This window comes from Indicator indicator, chromosome 25 (genome assembly GCF_027791375.1).
Source record: "Indicator indicator isolate 239-I01 chromosome 25, UM_Iind_1.1, whole genome shotgun sequence".
NCBI lineage: Eukaryota > Metazoa > Chordata > Aves > Piciformes > Indicatoridae > Indicator > Indicator indicator.
This window is the reverse complement of record NC_072034.1, coordinates 16,559,078-16,581,228: the sequence shown is the minus strand read 5'-3', so window position 1 is coordinate 16,581,228 and position 22,151 is coordinate 16,559,078. Positions and strand designations below refer to the sequence as shown.

Here is a 22,151-nt window from a genome sequence, read left to right as displayed (position 1 = left end):
TGAGGCGGGGGCGGGGCAGGGCTGAACACGCCCCCAAGACCTATCACCCAATGGCAGAGCGGCACTGAGCGTGGAGGCGTGTCCCTAGGCGTCGACAGCCTGGAGACGCTGCCAATTGGTGGCTTTCAGCCCAATGAAAGGGGAGTTTGTTGGGATGTCGGTGCGGACTTGCGGAGTGCAGTCGGGGGGCTTCGGTGGTCACTACCGGGGCTGTAGCTGCGAGGGGGCTGCCTGGCCCAGTGAGGCCAGAGTCCGATCTCAGGTCTGAGCCGAGGCCCGTCCCCTGGAGCTGAGGCGGGGTAGCTCCTGCCGAGGTGGAGCCGCAAGGGCTGTCGATGCTGCTCCTTGCCGGCGCCCTGCGAGTGGCCGCGGCCCGCGGGTTCTCTCGGACGCTCGCAGTGTTTTCTTTCACGGTGGCGCTGTCCATCCAGCCTGCCCGGTTTGTTCTTCAGCGCCGGCTACCCCTCAGGTATCGTGGGCCTGTTGATGGTGGTGGTCGGTGGTGCCCTGGCCAGCATGGGGCCCTGGTTCCTGTGTCTGTTGGCGTCTGGCTCTGCTGAGGTGTTGCCCTGTCCTGGAGGTAGCTGCTACCCTGTCACCGCGCCGAGATCTCAGGGCGGCCTTGCCCTCCCCTGCCACCTGAGGGAGAGCTTGGCATGACCTGTGTGTAGTTGCGGGGGGACTCTTTGGGGAACAGCAGAAACAAAGCCCTGACTGACCTTTAAAACTAAGCTGATGTGGTTCTTGAAAGACACAGAAGTGCTGTAACATGGACCTGTGCCTGCAGGACATAGCAGGTGGTGTGTTTTCCCGGTTTGGTAAAGATTGGATGAGCTTCAAGTGAATTGTGCTGGTGGAACCTCCCCTCAGCAGTGAATGCTGTAACTGTGACTGGAGATAGAAAGAGGTTCTCCTCCCTCTCTGCTCTGCCCTAGTGAGGCCCCACCTGGAATATTGCATCCAGTTCTGGGCTCCCCAGTTCTGGGGTTCTAACTGGTTTGGTAGCAGCTGTAGTCAGAGGGCTGGAGCTGCTCTGCTCTGAGGACAGCCTGAGAGAGTTGGGGTTGTGCAGTCTGGAGAGGAGAAGGCTCCCAGGAGACCTTCTGGTGGCCTTGAAGGATCTGAAGGGGGCTCCAAGAAAGCTGGGGAGGGACTTTGGAGGGTGTGAGGGAGGGATAGGAGTGGGGGGATGGAACAAAAGTAGAAGTGGGGAGCTTGAGATTGGATGTGAGGAGAAGTTGTTGGGCAGGAGGGTGGTGAGAGCCTGGCAGAGGTTGCCCAGGGAGGTGGTGGAAGCCTCATCCCTGGAGGGTTTTGCAGCCAGGCTGGATGTGGCTGTGAGCAGCCTGCTGTGGTGTGAGGTGTCCCTGCCCATGGCAGGGGGTTGGGACTGGCTGAGCCTTGAGCTCCCTTCCAGCCCTGACAGTTCTGTGATTCTATAATTCTTGGAAACTGTGATTCCCAAACTGTGTCTCCTCCTCAGTACTGCATGCTGATATTTTGGTGGTCATGGCAACTTGCAGAGCTGTGTTGCTCAGGCTTTTGGCTACTTCATTCTTGTTCTCACCTTGTCTGCCATAGGACGTTTGAGCAGGGCTCTGTCAGGCCTGGTTGCACTGTTGGTGCCATGCCCAAGGGGAGGTCAAACGCTCCAGGAGGGCTTCCTGCTGGGCTTCTGGCAATGAGGTGTCCCCTGAGGCTGATTAGTAACTGCTCAGGGAACCACACAGTCCCCAAAGACAAGATCCAGCTCTCAGGTTCTCACTCATGCTGTGAACTCCTCTGTGCCTAGCAAAGTTCTCTTCTGCTTCAGGAAGCTGCAGGTGAAATTCAAAGTGTGTAGGTGCAGGTCTACACCTGGCTGCTTGCTGAGAAAAGCAGCAGCATGAGAGCTGCTTTGGTGGCTGAGAGAAGCAGCAACCTGAGAGCTGCTTTGCTCCTTTGGTTGCTGGCTGAGAGAAGCAGCAACATGAGAGCTGCTGTGCAGCTGCTCCACATCCCGTGCAGGTGTGAGGTTAAGCAGCAGGGTTAAAGCCAGATGCATCAGGTGGGGTTTTTCTCCCTTCTTTGTCTTTCAGTAACTCCTCTGCCCCACGTTGGTCTTGCCTTGGCCCTGGGAACATGCCCAGCAGTGCCAAGGGGAAGCTCCAGCACAGCAAAGCCCTCACCTCCCCCTACCCCGGCTCGCAGGTGGAGCGCAGCCAGGTTCCTGAGGACAAGGTGGGCTGGCTGACTGAGTGGGAGGACTACAGCCCTGTGGAGTACACTGCCAGCTCTGTTTTGGCTGGACCCAGCTGGGCAGACCCTCAGATCAAGTGAGTGGAATCTGCTTCTTTTTATTCTTGCAAGCCGTAGTGATCCTCTGGTTTGATAAGGGCAGCAGGCTGAGGGCCTTGGGAGGCTACAATGCAGTGTGGAGGCCAAGACTGAGTGGTTTGGGTGGGAAGGGACTTTAAAAGCTCATCCAGTTCCATCCCCCTGCCATGGGCAGGACACCTCCTACCAGTCCATGTTGCTCAAGGCCTTATCCAACCTGGCTTCCAACACTTCCAGGCTTGATGCCTCCACGACTCCTCTGGGCAGCCTGTGCCAGTGCCACACCACACTCCTGGGCAACAATTGCTTCCTCAGGTGTCATCTCAATCCTGCTTCTCCCAGTTTGAGAACATGAGTCTGCATCCTGCCACTCCATGCATTGGTAACAAGTCCCTCCCCAGCTCTCCTGGAGCCCCTTCAGCTACTGGGAGGCTGCTCTGAGGTCTCCCTGGAGCCTTCTCTTCTCCAGGCTAAACAGCCCCAACTCTCCCAGCCTGGCCCCACAGCAGAGCTTCTCCAGCCCTCTGATCATCCTCATGGCCTCCTCTGGACCCTCTCCAACAGTTCCATTTCCTTGTGCTGGAGGCTCCAGAGCTGCCCCAGCCCTGCAGGTGAGGTCTGAGCAGAGCAGAAGGGCAGAATCCCCTCCCTGCCCCTGCTGCCCACCCTGCTGGGGCTCAGCCCAGCACAGGGTTGGCTCCTGGGCTGCCAGCTCACATTGCTGGCTCCTGCTGAGCTGCTCCTCACCCAGCATCCCCAGGCCCTTCTCCTCAGGGCTGCTCTCTGCCCATTCCCCACCCAGCCTGGATTGGTGCTTGGCATTGCCCTGCCCCAGCTGCAGGACCTTGCCCTTGGCCTTGTGGAGCTTCATGAGGTTGGCTTGGGGCCAGCTCTGCAGCCTGTCCAGGACCCTCTGGATGGATCCTTCCCTCCAGAGTGTCACCACCCAGCTTGGTGTCACTGGCAATCTGCTGAGGCTGCCTCCATCCCACTGCCCCTCTCACCAAGGGAGATGCTGAACAGCACTGGTCCCAGTACCCCCCTGAGGACCACCACTGCTCACTGCTCTGCACTGTGGAAGCCTTTGGCACCTTGACTCTGCCAAGGAGGAGACTGAAGCAAGAGTGGTGTTGCTGGGGCTGCTGCTGCTGTCTGCTGCTTCTGCTCTGTGCTCTGAGCTGAGGCACAAGCTCTGTGGGTTTTGGAGAGCGTTTCCATGGTGTTGGTTTGTTCCTGAAGGGAATGTGAGGTGAGAAGAGCTTGCAAGGAGACTTGAGCTGCTGAGCTGAGTGCTGTGTGACTCAGGGAATGTGGCAGGTGGTGTCTGTGACTCATTTCTTGTTTTGAAAGGGTCTGAATTTTAATGGCTCTGTGCAGATGTTCTCTGAAGGAAGGCAGTTGGCTTCTTGGGCAGGAAGTTAGCTGCTTGCACCTTGTGTAGCTTGTGGTGGTGTGGAATGGGGATGGGTGAGGAGCTGTGTGGCAAGGCTGGAGCAATCCTCAGTGTCAGTGCAGGCTAGGGGAGGAGGGGAGAGAAAGCAGCCCTGAGGAGAAGGACTTGGGGGTGCTGGGGGGGAGAAGCTGGCCAGGAGCAGGCAGTGTGAGACTGCAGCCCAGAAGGCCAAGGGCAGCCTGGGCTGCATCCAAAGCAGTGTGGCCAGAGCTGGAGAGAGAGGATCCTGCCCCTCTGCCCTGCTCTGGGGAGACCTCACCTGCAGGGCTGGGGCCAGAGCTGGAGCCCTCAGCACAGGAGGGACCTGGACCTGATGGAGAGGCTCCAGAGGAGGACACAAAAATGCTCAAAGGGCTGGAGAAGCTCTGCCATGGGGACAGGCTGAGGGAGCTGGGGGTGTGCAGCCTGGAGAAGAGAAGGCTGCAGGCAGAGCTCAGAGCAGCCTTGCAGTAGCTGAAGGGGCTCCAAGAAGGCTGCAGAGGGACTGTTGCCAAAGGCCTGCAGGGACAGCCCCAGGGGCAATGGTTTGAAATGAGAGCAGAGCAGATTGAGCTTGGATGTGAGGAACAAGTTCTGCCCCAGGAGGCTGCTGCAACACTGCAAGAGGTTGCCCAGGGAGGTGGTTGAGGCTCCATGGCTGGAGATCTTCCAGGTGAGGCTGGAGAGGGCTGTGGGCAACCTGATCTAGTGGAGGATGTCCCTGCTGAGTGCAGGGGGTTGGACTGGAGGAGCTTTGGAGCTCCCTCTCAAGCCAGATCATTCCATGAGGAGCTGATGGCCCTGGAGGAGTCCCTCTGGCCTGCCCTGGTTGCCACTGCTGTGTGGAGATGTGCTGCTGTTTGCTCTCTGGTTACCACCCTGCTGCCTCCAGGCACTCTTTTCTCCTCAGGCTCCACAGGGCTGCTGATGTCCTGCCAAGGCAGAGCTGGGAAGCCTCAGGCCACCTTTTAGTGAGGAGTTGTAGGTGCAGAGTGGCTTTTGGGGGCTCAGAGAGCTGTGGTCAGTGGGGCAGAGTCTCTTTGGAGGGCTGTGGCTAGTGGTGTCTCCACAGGGGTCAGTCCTGGCCCCAGCCCTGTTCAGTGTGGTGTGGATGAAGGGCACCCTCGGGCAGTTTGATGCTGGAGGAGTGGCTGCCAGGCCAGCAGGCTGTGGTGCCAGCAGGCTGTGGTGCCAGCCAGAGTGACCTGGGCAGGGATCAGCCCAATGCCATTCACTAAGGGCAGAACTGCAGCTGGGGAAGAGCAACCCCAGGGAGCAGCACAGGTTGGGGTTGAGCTGCTGGAGAGCAGCTCTGGGGAAAGGGAGCTGGGAGTGCTGGGGGCCAAGAGGGTGACCCTGAGCCAGCAGTGTGCTCTGGTGCCAAGAAGGCCAAGGGGCTCCTGGGGTGCATCAGGAGCTGCAGGGAGAGATTTTTTTTTTCCTGCCATCATGACTCTTTCAGGTTTAAGGACCTAATGTCCTCATTGTCAGTGAGTCCAGGGGGATGAACATCCCCAAAGAGGCATGAGGAGAACATAAGAGAGATCTTTATCCCAGTCCATTGGTCTGGTGATCTGCAGCAAAGTCAGCTCTAATTAATTACTCCTTTTGTTTCTATTTCCACACAGTGATGAAAGTTTTTCTCCCAAGTTCAACCAGAGGGATGGAGAGGTGGAGAGGAAGAGCCTGCATGGCTTGTATGTGGTGGAGAATGGAAGGCCCAGGTGAGCGTGGGGTTGGCATCTTGGGAGCTCTGGGCACAGCTGCCAGCTTTGATGCATGCTGCCTGCTAGAGCACAATCAAGAAAGTCAGTCCCAGAGGAGGGGAAAACAAAGCCTGAGGGCCAGAGGGGTCCTTCAGGGGAGTCCCAAGCAGCAATCCAGGCTGGGCAGGGACTGGCTGGAGAGCAGCCCTGGGGAGAGGGACTTGGGGGTGCTGGGGGAGGAGAAGCTGAGCAGGAGCCAGCAGGGAGCACTTGCAGCCCAGAGAGCCAAGCAGAGCCTGGGCTGCAGCAAGAGAAGTGTGGCCAGCAGGGCCAGGGAGGGGATTCTCCCCCTCTGCTCCACTCTGCTCAGACCCCACCTGCAGCTCTGGGGCCAGGTCTGGAGCCTCTGTTGCAGGAAGGCTCTGGAGGGGCTGGAAGGTGTCCAGAGAAGGGCCCTGAGGATGAGCAGAGGGCTGGAGCTGCTCTGCTCTGAGGACAGCCTGAGAGAGTTGGGGTTGTGCAGGCTGGAGAGGAGAAGGCTGCCAGGAGACCTTCTGGTGGCCTTGCAGCATCTGAAGGGGGCTCCAAGAAAGCTGGGGAGGGACTTTGGAGGGTGTGAGGGAGGGATAGGAGTGGGGGGGATGGAGCAAAAGTAGAAGTGGGGAGCTTGAGATTGGATGTGAGGAAGAAGTTGTTGGGCAGGAGGGTGGTGAGAGCCTGGCAGAGGTTGCCCAGGGAGGTGGTGGAAGCCTCATCCCTGGAGGTTTTTGCAGCCAGGCTGGATGTGGCTGTGAGCAACCTGCTGTGGTGTGAGGTGTCCCTGCCCATGGCAGGGGGTTGGGACTGGCTGAGCCTTGAGCTCCCTTCCAGCCCTGACAGTTCTGTGGCTCTGTGAAACAAAGAGCCTGGGGAGGAGGAAACTTTGCTGTGGCTCTCTGCTCTTTAACGTGGCAGGGACTCTGTGCTGCTGTCCTGTTCCTTTTGCTGTTACTTAAGCTTCTTTTGCTGCTTTCTTTTTTTGGGATGGTGGGAGGGTGTTGGGAGTGTGGGGGAGCAGCAGAGCTGTTCCTTGTGCTGTGCTGCTTGCAGGAACCCAGCAGGCAGGACTGGCCTGACAGGCAGAGGACTGCTGGGGCGCTGGGGGCCCAACCATGCTGCTGACCCTGTGGTGACCAGGTAAGAGACTGCTGACCTCAAGGGGTCCTGCAACACAGCTTCAAGCCCTGCTTTTTGGGTTTGTTGGCCAGTTCTGGGCAGGTGATTCCATTCGAAGTGCCTTCTGCCTGTGTTCCTCTGAGTGTAAGGCAGTTCAGGTCTGGGGGAGGTGCAGCCATGTGGAACGCAAACTGTGTCCTTGTGTGGGGTTTGTCTTTGGCAAATAGGGAGGGACCCACTGCAGGTTGAAAGGATAAACACCCCCAGGAGCTGAAACTTGAGGAGAAATTTGCCTTCAGGAATGAAGGAGAAAGCTGAAAGGCTGAGGTGGTACTGGGTACCAGCTGCAATGTTCTGGGAGGGGAATGTTCCCTTCAATGACTTCAGCAATGGTCTGGGGGAGGGGACTGAGGCACCCTCAGGCAGTCTGCAGATGACACTGAGTTGGGAGTGATGATGAGCTGGAGGGGAGGAAGGCTCTGCAGAGGGACCTGGCCAGGCTGCAGCCATGGCTGAGCTCAGCTACAGGAGGCTCAACAAGGCCAAGGGCTGGGTCCTGAGCTTGGGGCACAACAACCCCAGGAAGGCTCCAGGCTGGGGGCAGAGTGGTTGGAAAGTGCCCAGCAGGGAAAGGCCTGGGGGTGCTGGGTGGCAGCAGCTGGAGAGGAGCCAGGGGGTGGCCAGGGGGGCAAGAAGGGCAGCAGCAGCCTGGGCTGGAGCAGCAATGGTGTGGGCAGCAGGAGCAGGGCAGGGATTGTCCCCCTGGGCTCAGCACTGGGGAGGCCACAGCTTGAGTGCTGGCTTCAGTTTTGGGGCCCTGAGTGCAAGAAGGACCTTGAGGAGCTGGAGCAGGGCCAGAGAAGGGCAAGAAAGGTGGGGAAGGGTGTGGAGAAGAGGGCTGGGGAGGAGCAGCTGAGGGAGCTGGGGGTGTTTGGTGTGGAGAAGAGGAGGCTGAGCTCAGGGAGACCTCATTGCTCTCTGCAGCTCCCTGAGAGGAGGCTGCAGCCAGGTGGGGCTTGGGCTCTGCTCCCTAGGAAGAAATGGCCTCAAGCTGCCCCAAGGGAGGTTTAGGTTGGACATCAGAAGAAACTTCATCCTTCAAAGGGTTCTCAGCCTGTCCCAGGCTGCCCAGGGAGGTGGTTGAATGCCCACCCCTGGAGGTGTTTCAGGGAGGCAGAGCTGTGGTGCTGAGGGCCATGGCTCAGCCCCAGCCTGGGCAGAGGCAGAGAAGGGTTCGAGTTGGTGATGTCCAAGGCTTTTTCTCAAGCACAGCCATGCTCTGGTTGTCTGCCAGGCCTTAGCTGAAGCAGGGAGAGACTTTTCTGCCATGGTGTCTGAGCTGCCAAGCAGACCTGAGTGCCTGCCTGTGCTGTGTGAGCAGTGCAGCCCTGCCCCAGTGCATTGTAGGAGGTGGAGCTGGGCTGCTCCTGCCTTGCTGCCAGTCTGTGCTGTGTGCTGGGGCTTTGGGCAGCAGCTCCTGGGGCACTCAGAGCCTGCAGGGAGCATTGCCTGGGGAGCAGAGGTGCCCCTGTGCACATCATCCTCATGCATTTTACTCCTCCCCTCTCCAGGAGCTGCTGAGCTGTTTCCTGGGAAGCCAGGGAGCTGCTGGCTTGCTTTGGTTGCTGGCACTCCTGGCACTTCCTCCTTAGTGAAGGCAGTGCTGGGTGTCTGTGGCCTCCTGCTGGAGCTGGCTGAGGGCTTTGGGGTGCAGGCAGCCTGTGTGTGTTCATTCTGCTCTAGCAGAAGCCATCCTCACCCTCTCCTGCTGGCCAAGTGCAGCCTGGGGAGCCTTGTGCTGGGAGGATGTGCTCTGGAAGGAGCTGCTGCTCTCAATGTGGCTGCTGAAATGTGGCTCTTGTTGGGGGGGAGGGGTTTCTGCCCTTCTGGCTGAGGAAAGCTCAGCTGGGAGGGGTGTGTGAAGAGCTCAGTGTTTTGCCCTTGGTTGCAAGGCTTGCTGGATAGCTTCCCTGTGTCCATGACTCTTTCTTTCCCTGCTTTGTTTTCCCCCCAGCACCTCTTGCCTTGGCAGTTGCTCCCCCAGGTCCTCCTGTGGTGCCCCAGCCCTCCCCCCAAAAAAAAAAACCTTTTCCTTGTTTGTTGTTGGCTGCAGGTGGAAAAGAGATGGAAGTGGCAATAAAGTTGCTCACCCAGTGACTGGCAAAAACATCCTGCAGTTCATAGCTATCAAGAGGAAGGACTGTGGGGAGTGGGCAATTCCAGGGGTAAGAGCAGAGCCCTGCAGACAGCAGGGCACTCCCCACTGGGAAGGCCACCAAGGGGGTGTCTGGGGGGTGCATGACCCAAGTGGGCTTTGGGGGAGTGACCTCTGCACCCTGAGGTGAGGAGAAATGGCTCCTTAAAGAAGCTTTGCCCAGGCACCAGCTGGTGTGCTGGGGCTGTTCCTGCTTGGCAAGGTTGGTATTCATCAACAGGGGCTGGCAATGAGAGCTGGCAGCCCAGGAGCCAACCCTGTGCTGGGCTGAGCCCCAGCAGGGTGGGCAGCAGGGGCAGGGAGGGGATTCTGCTCCTCTGCTCTGCTCAGACCTCACCTGCAGTGCTGGGGCAGCTCTGGAGCCTCCAGCACAAGGAAATGGAACTGTTGGAGAGGGTCCAGAGGAGGCCATGAGGATGATCAGAGGCTGGAGAAGCTCTGCTGTGGGGCCAGGCTGGGAGAGTTGGGGCTGTTCAGCCTGGAGAGGGGAAGGCTCCAGGGAGACCTCAGAGCAGCCTCCCAGTAGCTGAAAGGGCTCCAGGAGAGCTGGGGAGGGACTTTGGACAAGGGCTGGGAGGGACAGCCCAGGGGCTGATGGCTTCAGACTGGGAGAAGTTGGACTGGGATGAGACCTGAGGAAGCAATCCTTGCCCAGGAGGGTGGTGAGGCACTGGCACAGCTTGCCCAAAGAGGTTGTGGAGGCTCCAAGCCTGGCACTGCTGAAAACCAGGTTGGATAAGGCCCTGAGCGAGCTGAGCTGGTGGGAGGTGTCCCTGCCCATGGAGGGCAGGAGGTTGGGACTGGATGACTTTAAGGTCCCTTCCAACCCCACCCCCAGTGAGTTCTGGCTGTGGCTCTTGCTCCATGCAGTCTGAGTTCAAGGGGGGCAGGCTCTGAAGGATGTTGCTCTCCCTTTGCATCCCTTCTGTGCCAGGAGCAGGACACAGCTGGATGCAGTGTGCTAAGAGCCAGCCAAAGGGGAGCTAAAGCAGCTGGAGCCTGAGGGATCATCAACTTCTTTTTGTTTCCTTTCCCTTCCCCCTCCCAGGGAATGGTGGACCCAGGGGAGAAGATCAGTGCCACCTTGAGGAGAGAGTTTGAGGAGGAGGCCTTGAACTCCTTGCAGAAATCCCCTGAGGAGAAAGCAGAGCTGGAGAAGCAGCTCCAGAAGCTCTTCAGCCAGGAACACTTCGTGGTGAGCTCTGCTGCTGCTGCTGGTAGCCTCTGGAGCCATGCAGGGGGAGGAGAAGCTGTGGCTGGAGTGGAAAGCAGCTGTGGGGCCTGGACTGTCGTGAGTGGGAGGTGGCAGGGACTGCAGACAGCTCTGGAAGGACAAAGCTGGGAAAGAAGAACCCCAGGGAGCAGTGCGGGCTGGGGACTGAGCTGCTGGAGAGCAGTGAAGGGGACAAGGAGCTGGGGGTGCTGGTGGGTGGGAGGTTGACCCTGAGCCAGCAATGTGCTCTGGGGGCCAAGAAGGCCAAGGGCAGCCTGGGGTGCATCAGAAGGGCTGTGGGGAGGAGGTCAGAGAGGTTCTCCTGCCCCTCTCCTCTGCCCTGCTGAGGCCACAGCTGGAATCTTGTGTCCAGTTCTGGGCCCCTCAGCTCCAGAAGGACCTCAGGGAAGTGCTTGAGAGAGTCCAGCCCAGAGCCCCAGAGCTGCTGCAGGCAGTGGAACATTTTTCTCAGGAGGAGAGCCTGAGGGAGCTGAGGGCTCTGGAGCTTGGAGAGGAGGAGCCTGAGGGGGAGCTGAGTGCTGGGGATGAAGATGTGCAGGGGAGTGCCCAGAGGCTGGAGCCAGGCTCTGCTGGGTGCTGCCCAGTGCCAGCACAAGGGGCAGTGGTGGAAGCTGAGGCAGAGGAAGCTCCATGGAAACAGGAGGAGAAATTTTTCCCCTGTGAGGGTGCCAGAGCCCTGGAGCAGGCTGCCCAGGGGGGTTGTGGAGTCTCCTTCTCTGATGATATTCAACCCCCACCTGGATGTGTTCTGTGTGCCCTGCCCTGGGTGCCTCTGCTCTGGCAGGGGTTGGACTGGGTGAGCTTTGGAGGTCCCTTCCAGCCCCTAACCTCCTGTGAAAGCTCTCAGAGGGAAAGGGAAGCTTCCTCTTGGCTGCAGCTGTGCAGGGGTGACCCTGAGCCTGTGTGTGCCTCAGGTGTACAGAGGGTACGTGGATGACCCCCGGAACACTGACAATGCCTGGATGGAGACAGAGGCTATCAACTACCATGATGACACAGGTGGGTCTCCCCTCACCCTGCTCCTGCCTGCCCTCAGCTCAGCTCCCTCTGTTGCCCTCCAGCTGGACAATGAAACTGGGGGAGCAGCCAAGTCTGCTGTGAACTGCTGGACTAAAGCCATGAGGGTCTCTTGACTGACATCTGTTCCTCACATGCTTAAGGTTGGAGGGGACCTCAAAGCTCATCCAGCTCCAACCCCTGCCATGTGCAGGGACACCTCCCACCAGCACAGCTTGCTCAGGGCCTCATCCAGCCTGGCCCTCAACACCTCCAGGAAGGAGGCAGCCACAGCCTCCCTGGGCAACCTGTGCCAGTCTCTCCCCACCCTCACTTGAAACAATTTCTTCCTCATCTCCACTCTCACTCTCCCCTCTCCCAGCTCAAAGCCATTGTCCCTCAGCCTGGCACTCCCAGCCCTTCTCCAAACTCTCTCCAGGTCTCCTGGAGCCCCTTCAGGTCCTGGAAGGCTTCTTTAAGGTCTCCCTGGAGCCTACTCTTCTCCAGGCTGAACAGCCACAACTCTCCCAGCCTGTCCCCACAGCAGAGCTTCTCCAGCCTCTGATCATCTTCATGGTCTCCTCTGGAGCCTCTCCAGCAGCTCCAGGTCCTTCTTGTGCTGGGGGCCCCAGAGCTGGAGGCAGTGCTGCAGGTGGGGTCAGAGCAGAGCAGAGGGCAGAATCCCCTCCCTGTGCTGCTGCTCTCCCTGCTCTGGATTCCAAGGTTGCTCTAAGGTCTGCCTGGAGCCTTCTCTTCTCCAGGCTGCACACCCCCAGCTCCCTCAGTCTGTCCCCACAGCAGAGCTGTGCCAGCCCCCTGCTCACAGCCTCCCTGGGCAACCTGTGCCAGTCTCTCCCCACCCTCACTTGAAACAATTTCCTCCTCATCTCCACTCTCAATCTGCCCTCCTCAACCTTTTCCCTCTCACCTGAGATGATATTCAAGCCATGGCAGGTGGTTATCATTTCTCTTTGGTGCCTGCCAGTCTTGAGCTCAAGAACAGATGGACTTGGCCTGGAAATTATTGATTACTTATTAATATGTAAGCCAGTTGTAAGCTGTGGAGCTTGGTATCAAGGTGGAACATTGGGCAAGGCTTCCTTCTTGTCCCTTTGTTTATCTTCAGCTGCTTTAATTGCCCTGTTTAATGAGTCAGGGGTGGAAGGATGGTCTGGTTTGTATTCCCTTCCCTTCAGCAGCTGCTGTGTGCTTCAGGAGCAATACTTCTGGCAGATCCTCTCTGCATTTATTGCTGTGGGGCTGTAATTACTCTGAGATTTAGCTCAGTTACTCTGCCAGAGCAATTGTTGGCCTTGATTGCAGCTCCAGAGGGTGGTACTCGGTGGTTTGAAGTCCAGCTGGAGATCACTGACAAGTGATGTCCCTCAGGGGTCTGTGCTGGGACCTGTGCTGGTCACTGTTTGCATCACTGCTGCAGGCAGCAGGGGGGAGGCACCATCAGCAGTGAGCAGATGGCACCCAGCTGAGTGGTGCTGGGCATGTGCCAGAGGGACAGGAGGGCATCCAGAGGGAGCTGGGCAGGCTGCAGAGGTGGTGCCAGGGGAAGCTCCTGAGGTTCACCAAGAGCAAGTGCAGGGTCCTGCAGCTGGGCTGGAACAATCCTCAGTGTCAGTGCAGGCTGGGGGAGGAGGGGAGAGAAAGCAGCCCTGAGGAGAAGGACTTGGGGGTGCTGGGGGGGAGAAGCTGGCCAGGAGCAGGCAGTGTGAGACTGCAGCCCAGAAGGCCAAGGGCAGCCTGGGCTGCATCCAAAGCAGTGTGGCCAGAGCTGGAGAGAGAGGATCCTGCCCCTCTGCTCTGCTCTGGGGAGACCTCACCTGCAGGGCTGGGGCCAGAGCTGGAGCCCTCAGCACAGGAGGGACCTGGACCTGATGGAGAGGCTCCAGAGGAGGCCACAAAAATGCTCAGGGGGTTGGAGCAGCTCTGCTATGGGGACAGGCTGAGGGAGCTGGGGGTGTGCAGCCTGGAGAAGAGAAGGCTGCAGGCAGAGCTCAGAGCAGCCTTGCAGTAGCTGAAGGGGCTCCAAGGAGGCTGCAGAGGGACTGTTGCCAAAGGCCTGCAGGGACAGCCCCAGGGGCAATGGTTTGAAATGAGAGCAGAGCAGATTGAGCTTGGATGTGAGGAACAAGTTCTGCCCCAGGAGGCTGCTGCAACACTGCAAGAGGTTGCCCAGGGAGGTGGTTGAGGCTCCATGGCTGGAGATCTTCCAGGTGAGGCTGGAGAGGGCTGTGGGCAACCTGATCTAGTGGAGGATGTCCCTGCTGAGTGCAGGGGGTTGGCCTGGAGGAGCTTTGGAGCTCCCTTCTAGCCCAGACCCCTCTAGGACTCAGCTCAGTCCTCTGCAATTCCTTCTTCTCTTTCCAAAAGAGCAATTCTGAAGCCTTTTTCATACCCTTCCTTAAGTTCTGGTTTTGCTTGTGGGGCCTTTAATAACATCTCCTGGGTTTCATTTTATGAAATTGATGTAATTTAATGTTTCTGATTTTTTTTTTTTTTTTTTTTCCCCTTTTAAGCACATCTAAGTTTCAGGATTCAGTTGTTCCTGTAGGCTGGCTCCTCAGAAAGGAAGCAGCCAGGTGGTAGCCAAACAAACACCAAAGCATAGAGCTTGGCTGAGGTTGCTGCACTGAGTAGGTGTTGCCATAGTGGCCTCTGGGCTCAGTTTTGGGGCCCTCACTCCAGCAATCACATTGAGCTGCTGGAGAGCATCCAGTGTGGGCAGAGTGGAAACTGCCCAGCAGGGGAAGCCCTGGGGGTGCTGGGTGCCAGCAATATTCTGGGTGGGGAATGTTCCCTTCAATGACTTCAGCAGTGGTCTGGGGGAGGGGACTGAGGCATCCTCAGGCAGTCTGCAGATGACACTGAGTTGGGAGTGATGATGAGCTGGAGGGCAGGAAGGCTCTGCAGAGGGACCTGGCCAGGCTGCAGCCATGGCTGAGCTCAGCTGCAGGAGGCTCAACAAGGCCAAGGGCTGGGTCCTGAGCTTGGGACACAACAACCCCAGGAAGGCTCCAGGCTGGGGGCAGAGTGGCTGGAAAGTGCCCAGCAGGGAAAGGCCTGGGGGTGCTGGGTGGCAGCAGCTGGAGAGGAGCCAGGGGGTGGCCAGGGGGGCAAGAAGGGCAGCAGCAGCCTGGGCTGGAGCAGCAATGGTGTGGGCAGCAGGAGCAGGGCAGGGATTGTCCCCCTGGGCTCAGCACTGGGGAGGCCACAGCTTGAGTGCTGGCTTCAGTTTTGGGGCCCTGAGTGCAAGAAGGACCTTGAGGAGCTGGAGCAGGGCCAGAGAAGGGCAAGAAAGGTGGGGAAGGGTGTGGAGAAGAGGGCAGGGGAGGAGCAGCTGAGGGAGCTGGGGGTGTTTGGTGTGGAGAAGAGGAGGCTGAGCTCAGGGAGACCTCATTGCTCTCTGCAGCTCCCTGAGAGGAGGCTGCAGCCAGGTGGGAGTAGGGCTCTGCTCCCTAGGAACAAGTGACAGGAGGAGAGGGAATGGCCTGGAATTGTGCCAGGGGAGGCTTATGTTGGACATCAGAAGAAACTTCTTCCACTTGAGGGCTCTCCAAGCCTGTCCCAGGCTGCCCAGGGATGTGGTTGAATGCCCATCCCTGGAGGTGTTTGCAAGAGGCAGAGCTGTGGTGCTGAGGGCCAGGGTTCAGCCCCAGCCTTGGCAGAGTTAGGGAATGGTTTGGACTCCATGATCCTGAAGAGCTTCTCCAACCAAAGCCATTCTCTGCTGCTGTGCTGTGTAGCAGGTGGAAGGAGCTGAGCTCCTGCTGCTGTGTGGGCAGGAGCACAGCAGGGCTGCCAGGAAAGAGTTCCTGTAACCTCTGGACTCCCACCCCTGTGCCACCAATCCTTTGGAGCTGCACACTTGGACCTGGTGGCCAGAACAAAGACTAAGAGCTCAGGCCAGCTGCAGGAGGGTGAAGAGGGCCTGGGCAGAGCACACTCAGGCTGTGGTGCCAGGAGCAGAGGAGCTTGAAAGGCTTCTCAAAGCCTGGCAGAGGCTGCCCAGGGAGGTGGTTGAATGCCCATCCCTGGAGGTGTTTGCAAGAGGCAGAGCTGTGGTGCTGAGGGCCATGGCTCAGCCCCAGCCTTGGCAGGGCTGGAGAATGGTTGGGCTGGATGTTAAAAGTCTTTTCCACCTGAAGTGATTCTCTGACCCTGGTAAGTGTGGTGCAGAGGAAGGAATTTCAGAGGAGTCTCAGGAGGTCAGAGAGCAAGCAAAGAAATCTTCTTCAAAGGATTACAAACTGTGTGTCAGTGAAGAAAGCTCAAAGGAAGAGGATCTTGACTGCTTCTGGGGGCTGATAAGCTCAGGACAATGGAAGCTTCCCCCCTGCTAGCTGTGCTCCCCAATCCAGAGAGGAGATGTCACTGCATGCAGGTATCTGAAGGAGTCTGATGGATCTCAGAAGGGGAGAGCTGAGAATGCAAAGCAACAGAGCAGACCCAGAACTAGCAAGGTGCGAAGCAGGTGACACCACCTGTGCCACTGGGGTTTGCCTTCAAATGGTGCAGTTAAGAGCAGGGTTTCTGGCACAGGATCAGTGGGCAGCTCAGTTGGGATCTCTCTGAGGAGCAGCTGCAGGTTGCTGCCTGTAGAGGGAAGGGTGGAACTGATCAGATGCCAAGAAAGGGCAGGAAAGATCATAGAATCAGTCAGGGCTGGAAGGGAGCTCAAGGCTCAGCCAGTCCCAACCCCCTGCCATGGGCAGGGACACCTCACACCACAGCAGGTTGCTCACAGCCACATCCAGCCTGGCTGCAAAAACCTCCAGGGATGAGGCTTCCACCACCTCCCTGGGCAACCTCTGCCAGGCTCTCACCACCCTCCTGCCCAACAACTTCTTCCTCACATCCAATCTCAAGCTCCCCACTTCTACTTTTGCTCCATCCCCCCCACTCCTATCCCTCCCTCACCCCCTCCAAAGTCCCTCCCCAGCTTTCTTGGAGCCCCCTTCAGATGCTGCAAGGCCACCAGAAGGTCTCCTGGCAGCCTTCTCCTCTCCAGCCTGCACAACCCCAACTCTCTCAGGCTGTCCTCAGAGCAGAGCAGCTCCAGCCCTCTGCTCATCCTCAGGGCCCTTCTCTGGACACCTTCCAGCCCCTCCACATCCTTCCTGCAACAGAGGCTCCAGACCTGGCCCTAGAGCTGCAGGTGGGGTCTGAGCAGAGTGGAGCAGAGGGGGAGAATCCCCTCCCTGGCCCTGCTGGCCACACTTCTCTTGCTGCAGCCCAGGCTCTGCTTGGCTCTCTGGGCTGCAAGTGCTCCCTGCTGGCTCCTGCTGAGCTTCTCATCCCCCAGATGCCAAGAGCCATGCCCTAACTCTTGTTTCATGCCCAGGTGAGACCATGGACAACTTGCCTCTGGAAGCTGGGGATGATGCTGGCCAGGTGAAGTGGGTTGACATCAGCGATGAGCTCAAGCTGTATGCAAGTCACAGCCACTTCCTCCAGCTTGTGAGTGAGAAGCTGGGAGCCCACTGGGGTCAGACTGCTGAGTGCCATGAGTGATGGAGGCAAGGAGCCAGGAGGCAGCCCAGAGAGAAGACTCCACAGTGGGCACTCAGTGGACTTCAGCTGGCAGCGGTCAAGGGAGGCTTCTGCAGAGACCTGCCGGTGGCTGCTTTTGATTTGCCAGCTGGTGGGAGCTGCCTGGGAGACTGTTCCTTTGCTTTGCTTTGTTCTTCAGTGGTGGCAGCACAGGTCCCCTGCCTGGCAACACAGATCCCTTGCTGGGCACCAGGGAACCTTTGCCTGGCAACGCAGATCCTTGCCCTGGGGCAGCAGGGATCCCTGCCTGGCAGCACAGGTCCTGCCTGCTGTAGGCCCAGAAGCTGCTCCCTGCTGTTGCACTGATTCCGTGCTGGGCCTGTGACTCCTGAAGGGCTGTGACACTTGGAGGAGAACTGAATAAAGCCTTGGAAGTGCTGCTGTGGTTTGTCTGGATCTCGGGAAGGATTTGGCACCATCTGCCACAGCATCCTTGCAGCCAGGCTGAGGCAGGGTGGGCTGGAAGCTCAGGGAGCGAGGTGGATGGGAGGTGGTTGAAGGACAGAAGTCAGAGAGCTGTGGTCAAGGGGACAGAGCCTAGCTGGAGGTCTGTGCCTGCTGGAGTCCCTCAGGGGTCAGCAGTGGGACCAGAGCTGTTCAATATCTTCATCAAGGACCTGGCTGAGGGCACAGAGGGCACTGCCAGCAGCTCTGCTGGTGGCACAAAGCTGGCAGCCCTCAGGCTGTGCTGCCATGCAGCCAGACCTGGCCAGGCTGAGAGCTGGGAGGGGAGAAAGGGAAAGAAATCCCCCAAGGGCAAGGGGAGAGTCTGGCAGCTGGGATGGAAACAACCTCATGGAGCAGGACAGGCTGGAGACTGAGCTGCTGGAGAGCAGTGAAGGGGACAAGGAGCTGGGGGTGCTGGTGGGTGGGAGGTTGACCCTGAGCCAGCAATGTGCTCTGGGGGCCAAGGAGGCCAAGGGCAGCCTGGGGTGCATCAGAAGGGCTGTGGGGAGGAGGTCAGAGAGGTTCTCCTGCCCCTCTGCTCTGCTCTGCTCTGCCCTGCTGAGGCCACAGCTGGAATCTTGTGTCCAGTCCTGGGCCCCTCAGCTGGGTGAGTGGAACACTGCAACAGGTTGCCCAGGGAGGTGGTTGAGGCTCCATGGCTGGAGATCTTCCAGGTGAGGCTGGAGAGGGCTGTGGGCAACCTGATCTAGTGGAGGATGTCCCTGCTGTGTGCAGGGGGTTGGCCTGGGTGAGCTTTGGAGCTCCCTTTCAGCCCAACCCCTTCTGTGGGAAGATGATTCTGTGTTTAAAGGAAAGATGAAGCCTACTGCAGCCTTTGATGCTCAGCATTTATTATTGAAGCTTCACAAGCAGTGGGAGGGGGTTTGAGAGGTGCACACTGGACCCCCACACAGGCTTCAGAGATAGGGGGGTGTGAGAGAGGACTTGGGTGTTGCTTTATCCTCAGTTTCCAGTGCTCTGGTGAGACAGAAAGTGGGAAGCAGCTGCAGGAGGCTAAAGATTATCTAGGAGCAAGTGTTCTGTAGGAGTCCTCTGTAGTTCTCTAGGGATCTGCAGACTGGGAAGAGAACAGCAGCTTGGAATCCAGAGCAGAGAGAACAGCAGCACAGGGAGGGGATTCTGCTCCTCTGCTCTGCTCTGCTCAGACCCCACCTGCAGCACTGCCTCCAGCTCTGGGGCCCCAGCACAAGAAGGACCTGGAGCTGCTGGAGAGGCTCCAGGGGAAGCCACAAAGATATCAGAGGGCTGCAGAACCTCCCAGGGGGACAGGGTGGGAGAAGCCTGTTCAGCCTGGAGAAGAGAAGGCTCCAGGCAGACCTCAGAGCAGCCTTGCAGGACCTGAAGGGGCTCCAGGAGAGCTGGGGAGGGACTTTGGACAAGGGCCGGGAGGGACAGGATGAGGGAGAATGGCTTTGAGCTGGGAGAGGGGAGAGTGAGAGTGGAGATGAGGAAGAAATTGTTTCAAGTGAGGGTGGGGAGAGACTGGCACAGGTTGCCCAGGGAGGCTGTGGCTGCCTCCTTCCTGGAGGTGTTGAGGGCCAGGCTGGATGAGGCCCTGAGCAAGCTGTGCTGCTGGGAGGTGTCCCTGCCCATGGCTTGGGGTTGGGACTGGATGATCCTTGAGGTCCCTTCCAGCTCTGACAATCCTATGATTGTAAATTGCTTCTGAAAGGTCTCCACTGCCACGTGGAGCAGGATCTGTCCCTTCCAACCCAACCCACTCTATGGTTCCCCTGAATATTGATAGTTTATAAGTGAGGGACTGCTGTGGGTTTGCTTTTTATGTGGTAAATCATCTGGGAAATGGTCAACATCTCCACCTGGGAGCCCACAGCTCTGTGTGGGAGCCATCAGTTGCTACACTGATGGAAGTTCAGTGTGCTGGGAAGGGATTTTTGCAGCTCTAAGTCCTGTGTCTCTTACTTACCCTAAACTAATCTAACACCTGACCTCTCCCCCAAGGCTTGGGATACCCAGAGCAATGCCCAAGGAAGGTGGAAAGAACAGCAGCAGAGTGTGGAGGAAGTTTGCAACCTCTTTTCAAACTGAACAGTTTGGGATTAAAGCCCCCAGACAGTCCCCATGCAATGCATGGCTGTAGTCAGACAGCTCCAAGGGTTCCACTCCTCCAGCTTCATAGAATCTCAAGATGCCAATCAGTATGGGTACAGAGACACAAAACCTGCAGCCAGCTGACCAGGAAAACCTCTTCACTGCTCTCTCCCAAGTCCTTTGACCACCACCATACAGAATCACAGAACTGTCAGGGCTGGAAGGGAGCTCAAGGCTCAGCCAGTCCCAACCCACTGCCATGGGCAGGGACACCTCACACCACAGCAGGTTGCTCACAGCCACATCCAGCCTGGCTGCAAAAACCTCCAGGGATGAGGCTTCCACCACCTCCCTGGGCAATCTCTGCCAGGCTTTCCCCACCCTCACTCTCAACAATTTCTTCCTCGTCTCCATTCTCAATCCCCCCTTTCCCAGCTCAAAGCCATTGTCCTTCATCCTGTCCCTCCCAGCCATTGTCCAAAGTCTTCCTCACATCCAATCTCAAGCTCTCCACTTCTACTTTTGCTCCATCCCCCCACTCCTATCCCTCCCTCACCCCCTCCAAAGTCCCTCCCCAGCTTTCTTGGAGCCCCCTTCAGATGCTGCAAGGCCACCAGAAGGTCTCCTGGGAGCCTTCTCCTCTCCAGCCTGCACAACCCCAACTCTCTCAGGCTGTCCTCAGAGCAGAGCAGCTCCAGCCCTCTGCTCATCCTCAGGGCCCTTCTCTGGACACCTTCCAGCCCCTCCAGAGCCTTCCTGCAACAGAGGCTCCAGACCTGGCCCCAGAGCTGCAGGTGGGGTCTGAGCAGAGTGGATCAAGCCTGGTCCCTCCCCAGCTCCCTGCTGCAGCAGTTTTTCTGTGCCTGGAGCAGTGCCCCCTGGAGCAGAGCCCCCTGGTGCTGCCAGCTTGGGTACCTCAGACACGGTACCACAGCTCATGGCGGTGGCGGCGTGGGAAGCCAAGGAGGACCTGGAGAGCATTCTGGAGCTTGCTTGATGTCTGTGGAGAGAAAGGGCCTCTGGTGGCAGGGCTTTGCTGATCAGCAGCAAAATCCTTCCTTCAGCAGAGCTGTGGAGGGCAGGCAGCTGCTGCTCCATCCACCCCAGAGGGGACTTACCTCCTCCTCCAGGCTGTCGGAGCCAGAGCTCTCCATGCTGCTGGCCTATGGGACAAGAAGGGATGTGCCATGTGATCCCAGCATGGGCTGGAAGGGACCTTCAACATCAGCCAGTGCCATGGCAGGGACACCTCCCACCAGCACAGCTTGCTCAGGGCCTCATCCAGCCTGGCTCTCAACACTTCCAGGCAGGAGGCAGCCACAGCCTCCCTGGGCAACCTGTGCCAGTCTCTCCCCACCCTCACTTGAAACAATTTCTTCCTCATCTCCACTCTCACTCTCCCCTCTCCCAGCTCAAAGCCATTGTCCCTCAGCCTGTCCCTCCCAGCCCTTGTCCAAAGTCTCTCCCCAGCTCTCCTGGAGCCCCTTCAAGTCCTGGCAGGCTGCTCTGAGTTCTCCCTGGAGCTTTCTCTTCCCCAGGACTCCAGTGCTGTGCTGCTGCTGGGCCTGCTGCTTGCAACCATAAACTGCAATAAGCTTCCACAAGCACTGGCAGGAAAGAGGAAAATGAGGAAGAGTGAAAAATCAAAGGCAAAAGTAATCACCCAGCCCCAGCATGGTGGAAAAGAAGGGAGATGGCAGAATGGTGACAGCTGGAAGGGACCTCTGGAGATCTTCCAGTCCAACCCCCCCCAGTCAGGTACTGGAAGGCTGCTCTAAGGTCTGCCTGGAGCCTTCTCCTAGGGTAAAGTATAAATCCTGTAGGAAACACCAAGTCCTTCGGTTTGGTTGGAGAAAAACCTTGGAGTGCTGGTGGGCAGCAAGTTCTGCTTGGGCCAGCCAAGTGCCCTGGTGGCCAAGAGAGCCAAGGGGGTCCTGGGGGGCAGCAGGAAGAGTGTGGGCAGCAGGGCTGGGGAGGTTCTGCTCCCCCTCTGCTCTGCCCTGCTGAGAGCACAGCTGCAATCCTGTGTCCAGCTCTGGGCTCCCCAGCTCCAGAGAGACAGAGACCTGCTGGAGAGAGGCCAAGGGAGAGGCAGGAGGAGGAGTTGGGGACTTGAGCATCTCCCCTGGGAAGAGAGCCTGAGAGCCCTGGGGGTGGTTAGTTGCCAATGTGCTCTGGCAGCACAGGAGCCAACCCTGTGCTGGGCTGAGCCCCAGCAGGGTGGGCAGCAGGGGCAGGGAGGGGATTCTGCCCCTTTGCTCTGCTGAGACCCCACCTGCAGTGCTGGGGCAGCTCTGGAGCCCCCAGCACAGCACATGGAGGACCTGGAACTGCTGGAGCAGGTCCAGAGGAGGCCATGAGGATGATCAGAGTGTTGGAGAACCTCTGCTGTGGGGCCAGGCTGGGAGAGTTGGGGCTGGAGAGAGAAGAGAAGGCTCCAGGCAGACCTCCTGGTGGCCTTTCAGTGCTTCCAGAGGCAATCAGAAAGCTGGGGACAGACCTTTGAGTAGGGCCTGGGGTGACAGGACAAGGGGGAGGATGGTTTGAACTCCAAGAGGGAAATTCAGAGTGGAGAGAAGGAAGTGGTTTTGTTTTTTCCACTGAGGGTGGTGAGAGCCTCTCCCAGGGTGCCCAGAGAGAGGTGGAAGCTGCCCCATGCCTGGAACCATTCCAGGTCAGGTTAGTTGGGGCTGTCAGCAGCCTGCTCTGGTTGGGGCTGTCCCTGCTGGCTGCAGGGGGGTAGGACTGGGTGGGCTTTGAGGGTCCCCTCTAACACAGAGCATCCTGTGATGCTGGGAGGAGTAAACTGAGCATCTGGGATGGTTGTAACAGAGAGAAGCTGAGCACACCTGAGTGCCAGCTCACAGGGGTGACAGTTCCCACCTTGGATCCTTCCTCATTTTCTTTTTCAGAGGGTCCTCTGTCTGCAGCTGCAAGAGCCAGGCTCAGAACACAGGAGAGCAACAGGAGCTGCATGGTGAGAGAGAGCCCTGTGGGCAAAAACAACCACAA

At 58.3% G+C, this 22,151-nt stretch overlaps 1 protein-coding gene across 1 annotated transcript; it reads left to right on the top strand.

Moving 5' to 3' along the window:
- The first annotated feature begins 335 nt into the window (after positions 1 to 335).
- Positions 336 to 16,985, top strand: NUDT9 (nudix hydrolase 9). The gene is made up of 8 exons (XM_054392314.1): positions 336 to 469; positions 2,079 to 2,315; positions 5,377 to 5,472; positions 6,544 to 6,630; positions 8,723 to 8,834; positions 9,873 to 10,019; positions 10,973 to 11,057; positions 16,411 to 16,985. The coding sequence occupies exons 1-8, from the start codon at positions 336 to 338 to the stop codon at positions 16,578 to 16,580; spliced, it is 1,068 nt and encodes a 355-aa protein (XP_054248289.1). The 3' UTR covers positions 16,581 to 16,985.
- Positions 16,986 to 22,151: the final 5,166 nt, after the last annotated feature.

What these genes read in the sequence shown, in the direction of transcription:
- NUDT9 (XM_054392314.1), top strand. Translation starts at nt 336, where the DNA reads ATGCTGCTCCTTGCCGGCGCCCTGCGAGTGGCCGCGGCCCGCGGGTTC. An exon ending in GTGGAGAATGGAAGGCCCAG is followed by an intron (nt 5,473 to 6,543) that starts GTGAGCGTGGGG and finishes TGCTGCTTGCAG; the next exon opens with GAACCCAGCAGGCAGGACTG. An exon ending in TCAGCCAGGAACACTTCGTG is followed by an intron (nt 10,020 to 10,972) that starts GTGAGCTCTGCT and finishes TGTGTGCCTCAG; the next exon opens with GTGTACAGAGGGTACGTGGA.